We start from the raw sequence: 13,102 nt of genomic DNA, 5'->3' as shown, positions 1-13,102 counted from the left end.
TTGTGAGTTTTAATTTATTTTTAGCTAGCCCTGCCCAAAACTATGGAAGCATGATGATGGCATGGTCCCAAAATTATAAACATTTAACAAACTCAGTCAAAACAACAGAGGATATCGTTTACAGAACCATTTGATGTTTTCATGAAGAAAAAAGTGATATCCATCTTTGTTGTATACTGTGGCTACTAGAGTCAGAACATGGGACTTTGTTTTTGTAATGGACGTCACCTGAGAAGGTGATTGGCTGCAGAACACCAAGTGAAGGGGTTCTATGCAACTGTTATAGCTCCACCTTGAGGACATCAGCCAAGATTGCCCTGAAATCATGTGTGGTTTAGTGGGCAATAGTATGGTATGGCACTTACAGAATCGGTATAGTGTGTTTGATTCATGACTACACAACATAGAAAATATGTATACTCATAATAGAACGGCAACATTAATAATAACATAATAACCAAATTAATGCAATTAATTGATGCTGACATTTCAAAAGAGTTTGTTGATGTTTGTCTTTCCACAGGACCACTGTTCACATTAAAACCATTTAAATCCTGTGACTTAGAATACATTTTATTCTAAATATTTCAAAATAAGCACTCTCCACAGCTGGTGGTGGCTCCTTCACTGATTGTTTGTTACAGACGATTATTTTGTAATTTGTGTTTATTTACATGTTGTCCACTCCATTAACTAGCAACTGAACCAATTAATCATGCATTAAGTAGTTTGGAATTCAGCACAGCCTGTCCCCTAGATGATCAGAAATCAGAAGGTTGCCAGTTCGATTCCCGGCCGTGCAAAATGACGTTGTGTCCTTGGGCAAGGCACTTCACCCTACTTGCCTCGGGGGAATGTCCCTGTACTCACTGTAAGTCGCTCTGGATAAGAGCGTCTGCTAAATGACTAAATGTAAATGTAATGACTTTCTGCTTTACTTTCCATTCCACTTTTTGAAACACCGTGAATTTGCAAGGTATGTTTGAAGTTAGATTTTTCCCAACAAATCAAATCCAAAGACTGGCACTAGGGATGATTCATACTTATTATTATTTTTATTAGACAGACATGTTATGCATATACATTTATTTTGTAGCATGTTCATTGTAAATATCAAAGAAACAAAACTGAGCAGGTACTATATAGCACAACAGTTTTGGAATGAACAATTTGTCTGGCTTATTGTGCTCATCTTACTTTAGCTACAGTTGTGGCCCGTGTTAAAAAACAAAACTACCATAACTTTATTCTTGTCCAATAGAAGGCTTACGAAACAGCACACACTGTACCCCATAAAGGTAAGACAAGCTTGTGGTCACTGTACGTGGCGTTTATGCTGCAAAAGCCTGCTAAACATTCACACGAGGAGCAACAGTATGTGTCTGGAAAGCATCATCCGAGCTGTGCTCTAGGTCTAATGCTAAAATGCAATGCCTGACCACCAGCCTCACTTATCACTCTCCAGTTCCTGTTTGATCTGAATAGGGATGATAATATCAGTGCTTGGGAGGCTGAGGCTGGTAGTCCCTGGGGTGGGGGCGTCCACACACAGAACCCCCTCACTGTTCAGAGAGGAGCTGATGTGTTGCAGGTTTACCCCCTGTGGTAGCCTGCAACATGATGCACGATTCAGAATCATGAGAATAATTATATAAACTTTACATTGAAATATTGCCACATACTGTAAGAAGACATTTCTAAAAAATTCCTTCAAGGTTGTTTAGTTTAACATTCTACCAAACCAATTGCAATTACACAAGAAATGTTTTCGATCACCTAAAATTGGATCAAATCTACAGTGAAGTCTTACTTATATTTCCTGGTGAAGCACCTTGAGATGGTTCCGTGTTCATCCTGTCTCTCCTTATGTTTTCCTTAATTTGAGAGAAATTGTGAAAAAACATTGCAGGAAGGGTACAGCTCAGTGGTTAAATCAATTGGCTGTAGATCAAGAGGGCTCAGGTTCAAATCTTCCCTCTACTGTATTATGCTTTGGATTAAACTGTCACTAAATCGCCAAACACAGATATTACATGCGATACTTTACATGGAAAACTTGCAGTACTTGCAAACTTGTGCGGAACTGTTATAGTAAGTCAACATAGCAGTTGATTAACCATCTGGAAACTGTTTATTGTTTAACTGAGCATTCTTCATTATTTCCTGTATAAAAGTACCTGCTATCTCCAGGAAGTCCCCCTTGACGACGATTGTTATTTCCTCTGGAGAGAATTGATTGGCGTCCAGGTTGACCTTCCAGCCATCCTGGCTGGACCTAATCTCAGACTCTCCCGTGATCAGAGGTACGTGTGGTCTGTAAACCCCAACAGCAGGAGGGTGAGCTAAGGAGGGGCTGAAGTGAGGCGAGCGCATGTACCCTAGCCAGGTAGAGGAGGCCATCCTGCTCTTGGCCCAGTCTATCCAGCTCAGATCACCAGCTTCCAGGAAGAGAGGGATGCTGAAGTCCTGGTCGAACATGCGACCGGTCTCTGTCCACTCACGGCAAGGATCCCAGTCGACGTCTCGCCGGAAGAGAGGACGGGGAATAATTTTACTGTCGTCGGTCATGGCTTCGTTTCGCAGAAGTGAATGGAAAGTATTACCAGAGAACCAAAACTCAGAGACAAAAGTTCCCTTTTCCTTTCCTCCGGGAGGCAAATAAGGTTTTATCTGGCTTATTCCAGTGACTCAGTTAAGTTGAATGACTCCACATACAGAGGGGCAACTATTCTTTTCCCAAACAGTTCAGAAAGACTGCCTCATAGTTAGAAGGAGTTCTCTGGACAAGCTGGCTTTGTTGAGCAGTGAAGCATCACTCACACCCTTTATATACCCAGCTCATCCCCTTTAGCACTTATCAAGCAGGAAACGCTATCCATGGGATGAGAATGAGCTGATGTATCAAGCATGGTTGTCGCTCCACCGTTGCTCTGGGTCTTGGAGAGGATAATGCTAATCATTTATATTTATAGCTTTGGGGCGTATATGCCAAGTAGCTGGCGGATGACTCCAGCCACAGCAACTATGGGGTTTATTCAGGCATGCCCTCTGCAGTCTTGTCACATACTGGTGCTCTTTGTCTTCTCCATAGTAATCTCAGACCGCTGCTATTTGAGGGAACAACATGTACGTTTATCAGAGACTGCCGTCAGGCTCTAGACAACATGGGCACTTTCAGCTCTGCCTCGAATGCTGCAAAACATGACCTACAGTTTGCTTAACCACTGTAGAGTACCTCGGATTCCCTTGAGACTCAGCAATTAATTGATGTCCCCCAAAGGGAACATTGGTTTAGGGCTTGTAGCTTTGCATCAATGCTGCCCTTTGTATTTGTTTCTTTTGTCCCAATGAAAGGACATCCTGTGTTCCTAATGATTCAGGAATAGTCATCGAACTTTAGTTGGTTAATGAAGTTATAGTTGCATAACTATAGCAAATGAGATAATTATGTTGTGACATTTCTTTTCCCTAAATTCCTTTTATAAGACAAACCCAAACATGTTTAGTCTTACATAAGTTGTTTGTTGAACATCAACCTTTTAATTTTTGATTGAATTGATTTCAAATTGCATTTGAGGTTTACTGTTATGTATTTATTATGCTATTATTTTAATGTGATTAATGAGAGCATTTAATTAGCCACATACATTGTGACTTCTTGCCCTCTGGATCTGGACCATGAGGTGAGCGATAGGTCTAATAGTCTGACGCTGTAGAGAGTTGGTGAGGAATGTTGACACGAAAGGCCTGTGTCGTAATGGCTGCCCTGCTCTGTTGCACTGCAGACGAAGCTGTCCACTCTGAGCATAAATCATCAAAGTTTACCACTGAATGTTGGGTGAAGGAATGTAATAGGACCATGTCATCGGGGAGCCTATCAGATGACCTAACGTGATCTCATACGCTGTCCATTCATCAATGTCAGTGACTTCGACAGTGTCAACAGTATACAGACACGCTTAGCCCAGAGTTCCAATGGGATCCATGGCACATGCAGTAACTTATCAGTCTTGCTAAGGGTCATTGTAGCAGAAAAGGAAACAGCATAATAACCACACAGCGATGACATGTAAACTCTAGTCAAAGTCTGTTGTCATCACGAAAGCTAACTAGCACTGTGGAGCATTTAACTGAACACAAAAAGAAACTGTCAGTGAGGCAAATCATTCATATGTTAAATTACTTTTAATATTGTCTTATATTACAGTTAAAAAAAAATACACACAGTGGGCTGCTTAACTAAATATAGGTATTAGGCTGTCAAGTAGAGCTGGACACAAAACATCCCTGCTGTGAGTTAAAATGTATCCATTCCTTTCGACTCTAAACTAGTGAATACAAAAACAAAAAAGGAGTGTTTTAGACCGCTGCCGAAGAGAATTAAAAGCCTTTCAGAAAGCTCTTTCTTTCAGAAATCGGTGGTTTCCACAGCTGATGTTTCTCTACGTGAGACAGAAAGACAAAAGAGTGAACAGACAGCAGTCTACCTTGGACTTATATTCTACAGTAGAACCCTCCGTGCTTAGATTTTCAATCATATTATGAAACTAAGGAAAGGTTGAGATGTTCAGTCACAACTATGGATTTAAACCAACAAGGCTAACCTGAGAATACTGTTGCTCGCTTTCTACTTTACCTTTTTTTCTTCCTGCTGTGGAGGATGATTGATGTGATCATCGCGATTAATGCTAGAGTTCCGATGACTGAACCAACTATAATTCCTGTGAGATTATCTGTGACACAACATAGAGCACATTTGTTAAGACTTTAGTGAAAAACAACTCTGACTGCTTTTATTAGGTGTTTCATTGTCTCTTGTTTGCTACAGAGGTCTTGAAGTCTCATTATGAAATAGCTTTACTTGCTTGCAAGCTTTGTACAACACCTAATTGTGCCAAAAGTATTATTGACTAAAGGGAGGAAAAAATGTAGAGAATGTGCTTCAATCAGTACAGGTGAGGAACTGTAATGATTTTTTGAAACAAAGAGCAAAGGTAAAAAAAAAAGAAAGCCAGTAAAATGCTCAGATGACACCAGTATGCTGTACGAACTCTAACTAAACCAGATACCTACTGACAATGAGGTTCACAGTGGAACCCAAGACCCTGAGCCTTTTTGATGCATACAAGATTAAAACATAATGCGGCAGAGCCTCACAGTTGGATTTCAGTAACCAGTTCTACGTTCTAAGGACTTTTCCGTTACCGGTCACGCAGTAAGTGGTTTCCCCGGACCACTGTCCATTACTCTGGCAGGTGTGTTCTCCTGGACCATCCAGGACAAAGCTGTCATCGCAGGACATCTTCACCACAGCTCCCTCCAGATATCTGGTCCCCTGCTTCTTCCCATTGTTGGGCGGAGCGAGCCAACCACAGGACACCACTCAGGACCAATAAGAACACAGGCTCTTCTGTTTAGCACTACGTGTCCATTGAATTAACATGGTTTGATGAGGCTTAAAAAAAACGTTAGTTGATTTTGAATGTGACAGGTGGAAAAATAGATACCTACCTAATTTGAGGTCCTCCACTGCGGACATGTGGCTGTTAAACGATACCCTTGTAGCATTGCCCATTCTCAGACTCCGAGCCATCAGTGTGTCATACCTGCAGCACAGATGAAAATAAAATAAATTGTGGATATAGCTCAGTGATAGCTTACTAAATCCTTTCACGCCAGACAAAAAGGTTGTGGGTTCAAATCCACCTTTTGATGTCAGTTGCTTTGGATAAAAGCGTCTGCTATTTGAATTCATTTTTATTATTTAATCAAAATAAAACTCTGTTACAGTGCAGCAAAGTAAGAATGACTCGCTGTTTTTGAGGTGCTAATGGTACCTGCAGTACGTAGAACCTTCTCCAGAGCACAGCTCAGATGCCTGGCTCAACAGAGCATCTCCTGGATCCTCGGGGGCAGAAAACGCCGGATTGAAATCAGGGTCGTGTTTGGGAGCATGTAAATATGTGTTCAACAAGTGCTCTGAGTCATACGTGAATAAAGAGGATGCGTTCAATATCGCCCCTGTAATGGAAAGTGAAAATATCAAGGCAGAATGTCAATATAACAGAACAAAATCAGGGCACCTGTTGTTCTTGATTTTACTTGTTGCCAGAATCTTTACTCACAGCTTCTCCCAAATTTGAACACCTCCTCTGGTATACTTTGATTGGAAACAAGTTGACCATCGCTTGCTACAAGGTCATCTTTGGAGTCATCGTTCATATTTCCCAGAAGGCCGAGGGTGGCGTTTTGAAAGTCTTCTGGCAGGAGTACAGTGGTTGTCATGGTTCCCTCTCTCAGTCGAAGCTCCACCCCAGCTCCACTGGGAAACATGACCGTCACGTTGTGTGGAATGGGAGAAAACACAAAAACACCTGGAAGAGTTCAGACTGATCATTTACAGTTTACATTTACAGTTTATTTTGAAGTATTTTACAGAGCCAAGGCCATCTACTGACAGGCTGCTAACAAGCCCACAAACCAAGGCCTTTATCTCCATATCATCCTCTTATCAACTATACATATTTTATCAGCTGTAAAATCAACAGACCTATGTGTAGAATGTTATCTTTACAGATTTTATAGACAGTTTTATAGAAACAACAGCCCTACAAGGAAGAAGCTCTCAAAGAATCCAAAGGTCTATTAAACATTCACGTGTCCTTTAAAAGGCATCATCACTACATCCAATCAAATGAGGCAGTGCTTAAAAGTACTTTCACAAGTCTAACTAATGTGCAATAACGCAAGCTACTAGGTGAGATTCCCTGTGAGCTTTCTGGAGCTATGTTAGTTGAGAGAGGCAGACATCCCAAGTCTCCCGGGAGTTCCGGGGAGAAGCCACCTCACGGAAATGAGTCTCTGCAGGTTGGGATGTCTGCAGAGGTAGTTTATCCAACATATTTTTGTTGAATTTATAATGCTTTATTGTACAGTTTTTAAGTAAAGTGTGACAGGAAAGGCAGGGAGATTGAGGAACAGGGGAAGACATGCAGCAGAGAGACCAGACCGCTGGGGTAAGGTCTAGAGAGACCAGACCGCTGGGGTAAGGTCTAGAGAGACCAGACCGCTGGGGTAAGGTCTCAGCCTATGTGAAACACGCACTTCTCCGGTGAGCCACAGGGGGCACCCCAGGTGACATTCTTACCTTTCAGATCCAGCCAGCTCTGCTCCGAGAAGGAGAGAGAGCGCTGGTTCTGGAGAACCTCCAGACCTTCCTCTGCCCCCCTCAGTCTCACCTCTACGACATCAGAGCCCCCCTCCGCCATGGCAACAGCCGACAGCTTTGTCGCCTTTACAGCAGTGCCTGTCAGATACCAATATCAAGTAATCGATCAATTTGTCGTTCAAGGTGATTTCATATGGAAAAAAGGTTTCAAAGCGTCACCGTTGAGGCGGGTGGACATATCCTGTTTAGCTAACGCTACTTTCTTACAGGTGCCAGCTAATCTTGATTTGAACTCACCATTGCTCAGGATCACTGGTTCGGTTCTGCCCTGCACGCTGAGCCGCCTGCTTTCCGACATGACCAGGGTGTATTCCCCTTTGCCGTTGAAGGAGTAGCCGAGGCCATCGAAGGTGATAAAGTGCGGATCTCCAAACACAACACCTCCAGGCAGAAATCAGTTGGCATTGTCGAAAGTCATTGTCAGTGTCAACAACATGGTCAAACAAAACCACTGCAGTATATGAAAGGCCATTTCAGGGGGTGGATCAGGATCTCTCACCAGACTTTGGCGCACGGTAGGTCCTGCAGTCGCTGGAGGGACGGTGTGTGAAGTAATACACGCAGTTGTCTGACCACAGGCAACAATAGTAGAAGCTCAGGACGTCGTAGACCCAGTGAGAGGCTCCAGGGACCTTGGGGGGCCTCTTGTAGGGAGGGGAGCCCCAGTCGTGGCCTCGGTCAGGGGTACTCCCTCCTATGGAGTCTGCTGTCAGGATCTGGGTACCTGTGCTGTCGTAGCAACACTGCTGCCCCGCTGCATACTTAGGGCTGTGGGAACAACACAGAGATCCGTCTGTGATGTCACAGTGACGCGATAGTGATGTAACAGTGATGTCACAGTGAATGTGATAATTGTGTCATAGTGATGTCACAGTGATGAGATAGTAATGTCACAGTGATGCAAAAATGATGTCACAGTAATGACACAAAGGAGTGTAAACACCATCCACTACTTAGTTAAGTGAAGTCATGGGGCTCACCTAGCTTGAATGGCCCTGACACAGTGAACACTCCCAGGGTGATAAGTACACACACTTCCTTTCTCCATGTCACAGCCATAATCCGTCTGAGAGTACAAGAGTACAGATGTTTGAAATGTTTACCATGTTATTTAATGAGTTCGAAGTGTCTTTTAAGGGGTGACGTGTCATCCTTTCATCTTAAAAGACTCTGGGCGGGGGCCAACTCACATGGAACCTGCCTGTGTCTGCTCTAGCCTGGGCCAGAGTGCAAGGGCAGTCTATGGTCTCGCTGAGGAAGTCTGGAAGTCGTTTCTCCAGCTGGTCCCATGCTAGGCACTTATCCAGCGCCCAGGCTGCAGAGTCCTGCCTGAATTTGTCCTCCAGGTGCCAGGCTAGAGCATGGTCCTCACTCCACACCGCGCCGACATTCCTGGGACACACACATGCGCACGCATGCACACACACATAAACAAACACACAAACACACGACACGCACACATAAACACACACATAAACAGACACACACGCACACATAAACACATTGTCTGTAAAAGCACTCAACGAGAGTGTTGAGTTTGACTCCGTTCAGCTTGAATGCATTGAAGTGATGAGGCAGGCCTGGGAGGTCAAGTGACAACATCGCTACTGGATTGTTTTCACGTGTGAGTTCGTTGACCTTGTCGTGGCCTACCATGTGCCTTCTGGGTGCGAGCTGGAGCTGACTCTCACACAACCCAGCTCCCAGTCTGAGAAAGGTCTCTCGGCCGGTTTGGGCACAAAGCTGAACGTGCCGTCGTTAGGCTGGTCCGTGGCCAGTGAGTAGAGGAACCTCCATTCAGACCTCCAGGACTCTGAGTACGGCTCTCCTGGAGAGGAACAGAGAGACATAGAGAGAGAGGGAGAGACATAGAGAGAGAGACAGAGAGAGAGAGAGAGAGAGAGAGAAGAGAGAAAGAGAGACAGAGAGAGAGAGAGAGACATAGAGAGAGACATAGAGAGAGAAACATAGAGACATAGAGAGAGAGAGAGAGAGAGAGAGAGAGAGAGAGAGAGAGAGAGAGAGAGAGAGAGAGAGAGAGAGAGAGAGAGAGGATTACGTTACGTGACAGACGCACGGAAACCCACGGAGCTATACCCATCCATGAATCAGTTTGTTGGTATAGGGGGGGGTCAGACGGCTGAGCGGTTAGGGAATCGGTCTATTAATCAGAATGTTGACGGTTCGATTCTTGGCTGTTGTGCTAAATGCCAAATTACGTTTCCTTGGGCAAGGCACTTCAACCTACATGCCTCAGGGGGAATATCCCTGTACTTACTGTAAGTCGCTCTGGATAAGAGCGTCTGCTAAATGACTAAATGTAAACCATAGGAGCCCTGAGGGAAAGGCTGACACACACACACACACAGAGACACACACACACACACAGATAGAAATGACTAAATGTCTAAATGTAGATGTGTAGTACCTGTCTCCATGTAGCCCCACAGCTCCATGTTCACCCTGTCTGCCTGGACCAATGAGGTGTTCCACGTCATACGCAAAGCCCCTCCCACGTTTGGGGTGCCATAGTACTGCCACTGGGTGGAGTTCACCAAGGTCACCTTCAGGCTGGGGTCAGACTTGCCTGTGTGGACTGATATGAAACACACAAGAAAATTGCACCGTCTTTATTGTGTTGGCAGTTGCTTTTGTGTTGGATCATCATTTAAATGTACATCCCGTATTTGTATATTGCTTTGGGTTAAAGAGTCAGTCAAATCAATGAAAATGTTCAATGGAATAGTGAAAACGTCTCATGAAATAAGCTCCCCATGCCTGATAACCAGGTTCCATGTTTGCTGAAAGTCGTTCCGTTGTCGGTGGAGATCTGAAATGGAATCCAGCCTGTTTCGTAGAGCAGAGGGGAGATGCAGTGACCTCTGCTCTGAGCGTCTACATAACCAACGGTCTGGATGTCACCATTGAACCTGACATAATAAACGTGTTATCAGTTAATCAGATTGTATACAGCGTATTCATCGTAATTTGCATTTCATTTTATATTTTAAAAAAATTCATTTGATTTTGTTTCAAAACGTTTATTTAAGAATAATTGATTCACAAAGAAGCTATTTTCAAGTTTAAAGTGCATTTAAGATCCTGTGGATGTATGATGTATTTTTCTTATGAGCAACAATCAGAACACTTTGACAGTCTTTAAATCTAACCCAAGTGCTGTGTCTGGGCCAGACAGACTCACCTACAGACGATCTGATTGATTAAAGTCTGATTAAAAGTCGCGTGGAGAACCATGAAATCGGTTCCGCCGAAAAATGTTCCGGAATATGGAGCAATCTCCACACAGAACTCCCTATAGTCATCACAGCAGTTACTGAGCGATGAGCATGTAGTGTGACAGGAACATGACTCAAACTTGTTGCCACATTGTCCCTCACATGTCTGTCCTGTTAAAGGTAACATAAAAATGGGATCATGTTACAAACTGTTAGATTATAATTGTCTGTATTATAGGGTATACACTGCGAATACTTTATAAGGTCCCTTAAGTTTGATGTGTAATGCTGTGCTAAACTTCACTTACCTGATGTCCTGTAAACATTCGAAGCAAGAAGGATGAAAATTACAGCCAAGTGAAAGGTTCCCATTCTGAGTCTGATCTGCAAACAGTCTGATAGCTCTTAGATTTTTTCCAACTACACACAATTGCAATTTACAAAACAAAGTTAGGGAGTCATGTTTAGCACTCTGTTAATGAGTCTGTCAGCCTTTTCGACATCCGCATTCCCAAACCTTGGCTAATGGTAACAAAGTTCATTGTGATAGTCAGTCATGTAATCATGTACTCAGCTGACCAACCACTTCCCTTGTATTAGTTTGGTACTCTAGGATGTGTGCTGTGTTGTGTGGGGGTTGAGCCTGCAGGTGGCTCTCACTGCCCTTACATTGAATGTCAGTTACCATTAGATGGGGTATATCTATGACTTTTCCCTGAGTTACCAAAAATCTGAATGTTTTTTTTTTTGTTACGTTATTCACATTTTGTATATAGGATTTGGCCATCTTGGTTAGTGAGAAGAGAGCCTGCTGCAATCCAAGTCTATATTCAATCTGTTCCTAAGAAAAGACTTGTGAAAGTATATATTTTGCTGTACATCTTTCCCCTAGCCTACTTCAGCTCAAATACAAAATAGATATTGTAGGCTAAGTAATTGTATTATCAGAACATGAAGGCCAATCCTCTGCAACCCTAAAAGACAGGCAGAATTCTGTCATGAGACAAGAATGCTCAGGTACTTTCCATTGCTGGAATATAAACCCACCGAAACTACAACAAATACAATTATGCATCTAGACATAACAAGGCCCAGTTTTTCAAATCGGGTTAATCTCCTAGATTTACGTATCTATTATCCATTATCGATGTTACCGGCATCAAGCAGGAGTCCTGGTGGTTGCCTTGGAAACCTCTGGAGGTGAGGAGTCTCTTGCGAAAAGCAGTCCTGGTTTTCTTCAGTATTTGGAGAGCACATCTCTTTGATTGATAGGGGCGTTATAGCATCAAGGTACAATACTGGAGGTCCTCAGTACTGTATATGATAAAATCATGATGAGCATATGCTTGTTATCTACCTAAATGTTTAGCAAAAATGCAATTACGCTTTTTTTGGTTTTAGTTTTTTTTAATGAAATGAGACTTGGGAAGCTTAAATGACAGGGTTGGTATTCATTCTGTTGAAGTAGGAATGAGCATTGAGTTTAGTTTGTATGATAAGTAGCCTACAGCTTTAATCAGTATTTAAATTGTTTTTGTCTCATGCAGAAGACACTACAGATGCACACACAAACACATACTTATCAGATGAAACAGAAACAGTGCTCATTATAAAGATTATCTTCTACCGATGAAAATAAGCAAGAACATCAATGAACGTCTTCATGGGCGTTCGAGATGGAGCAGAAAAAATATGATAATGCATTCAATTAGGATCAGATTTGCACAGGATTAGCATGTGAATGTGCAATCTATTCAATATGCTACCCAGGAGAAATTGAGAGAGATCAAGGAGCAAAACTCATATCATCTACATTCATTTTATTCCAAATCACATTATCTCTGGTGTTATCTCCAGCAACGGAGTCTTTCTGCTCATCTCAGACTTCAAACTTTAGAAACTGTAAACTCAACTAACAGAGAGACAATCGTCCTTGACAAAGGAATCTCGCTCACAATAGGAACACAAATGCATGTAAACTTCAAGCAGAGATTTAATCTAAAATCAGAGTTTATTTTACAGACAATGAGCTCTGGTTTAAACCGACAACAATATAATCTCTGTGATCGTGTGCTGTGAACCGGCCCAGTGTTGATAGCAGCTCAGCTCCAGAGCGCCCAAGGTGCACGTTGCCTCTCACTGGCCCAGGGGAAGATGCTTGGTTGGGATGTTGTTGCTTAGCACCACCACACCACAAGCTACAGTATTTAACATGGATGTTCTTTAAGATGTCATTGTACATTATGCAAACGTTTTCATAAATCAATCAATCATCAATAAAATGATAATGTAGCCTATGTCTTTGTCAGAAGCTTCTACTTAAAGCAATATACAAAGACAATTGCTCTACCACTGAGCTATCCCCACGCCCAGGTTCAGGGACAGACAGTAAGGAAATTACGTGCATATGGGGTGATCAAAGATTTTTCCCCAACAATGTTCAAACCCACACACAGAATAATACTGTGTGTGACATCACAAACGCTACACGGTTTCATGTGGAAATATACTTTACTGTAACTGAACATTTAATTCCAACAAACAATGCAAGTTGAATGTAGGATGCCTACATTGACTCATATCAACACCACTTGATACAGTGAGGCACAACTAATATTCACTTACATTGCCAATATAC

The 13,102-nt window shown here is 42.7% G+C and overlaps 2 protein-coding genes across 2 annotated transcripts; both read right to left on the bottom strand.

Annotated features, from left to right (window-relative positions):
* Positions 1-1,036: 1,036 nt before the first annotated feature.
* LOC134034059 (heat shock protein beta-1-like) lies at positions 1,037-2,896 on the bottom strand. Its single transcript, XM_062478387.1, has 3 exons — positions 2,178-2,896; positions 1,811-1,874; positions 1,037-1,610 (listed from the first exon to the last, which is right to left on the bottom strand). The coding sequence occupies exons 1-3, from the start codon at positions 2,566-2,568 to the stop codon at positions 1,448-1,450; spliced, it is 618 nt and encodes a 205-aa protein (XP_062334371.1). The 5' UTR covers positions 2,569-2,896; the 3' UTR covers positions 1,037-1,447.
* A 1,303-nt stretch (positions 2,897-4,199) lies between these two features.
* On the bottom strand, positions 4,200-10,907 carry LOC134034030 (sushi domain-containing protein 2-like). Its single transcript, XM_062478350.1, has 16 exons — positions 10,773-10,907; positions 10,431-10,635; positions 10,007-10,158; positions 9,657-9,824; positions 8,882-9,056; positions 8,419-8,620; positions 8,209-8,294; positions 7,728-7,996; positions 7,466-7,609; positions 7,148-7,306; positions 6,126-6,374; positions 5,838-6,021; positions 5,512-5,606; positions 5,206-5,382; positions 4,637-4,733; positions 4,200-4,442 (listed from the first exon to the last, which is right to left on the bottom strand). The coding sequence occupies exons 1-16, from the start codon at positions 10,834-10,836 to the stop codon at positions 4,409-4,411; spliced, it is 2,460 nt and encodes an 819-aa protein (XP_062334334.1). The 5' UTR covers positions 10,837-10,907; the 3' UTR covers positions 4,200-4,408.
* Positions 10,908-13,102: the final 2,195 nt, after the last annotated feature.

The sequence above is a fragment of the Osmerus eperlanus genome, chromosome 14 (assembly GCF_963692335.1).
Source record: "Osmerus eperlanus chromosome 14, fOsmEpe2.1, whole genome shotgun sequence".
Classification (NCBI taxonomy): Eukaryota; Metazoa; Chordata; class Actinopteri; order Osmeriformes; family Osmeridae; genus Osmerus; species Osmerus eperlanus.
Note: the sequence above shows the minus strand (reverse complement) of the source record. Positions and strands in the feature narration are given on the sequence as shown.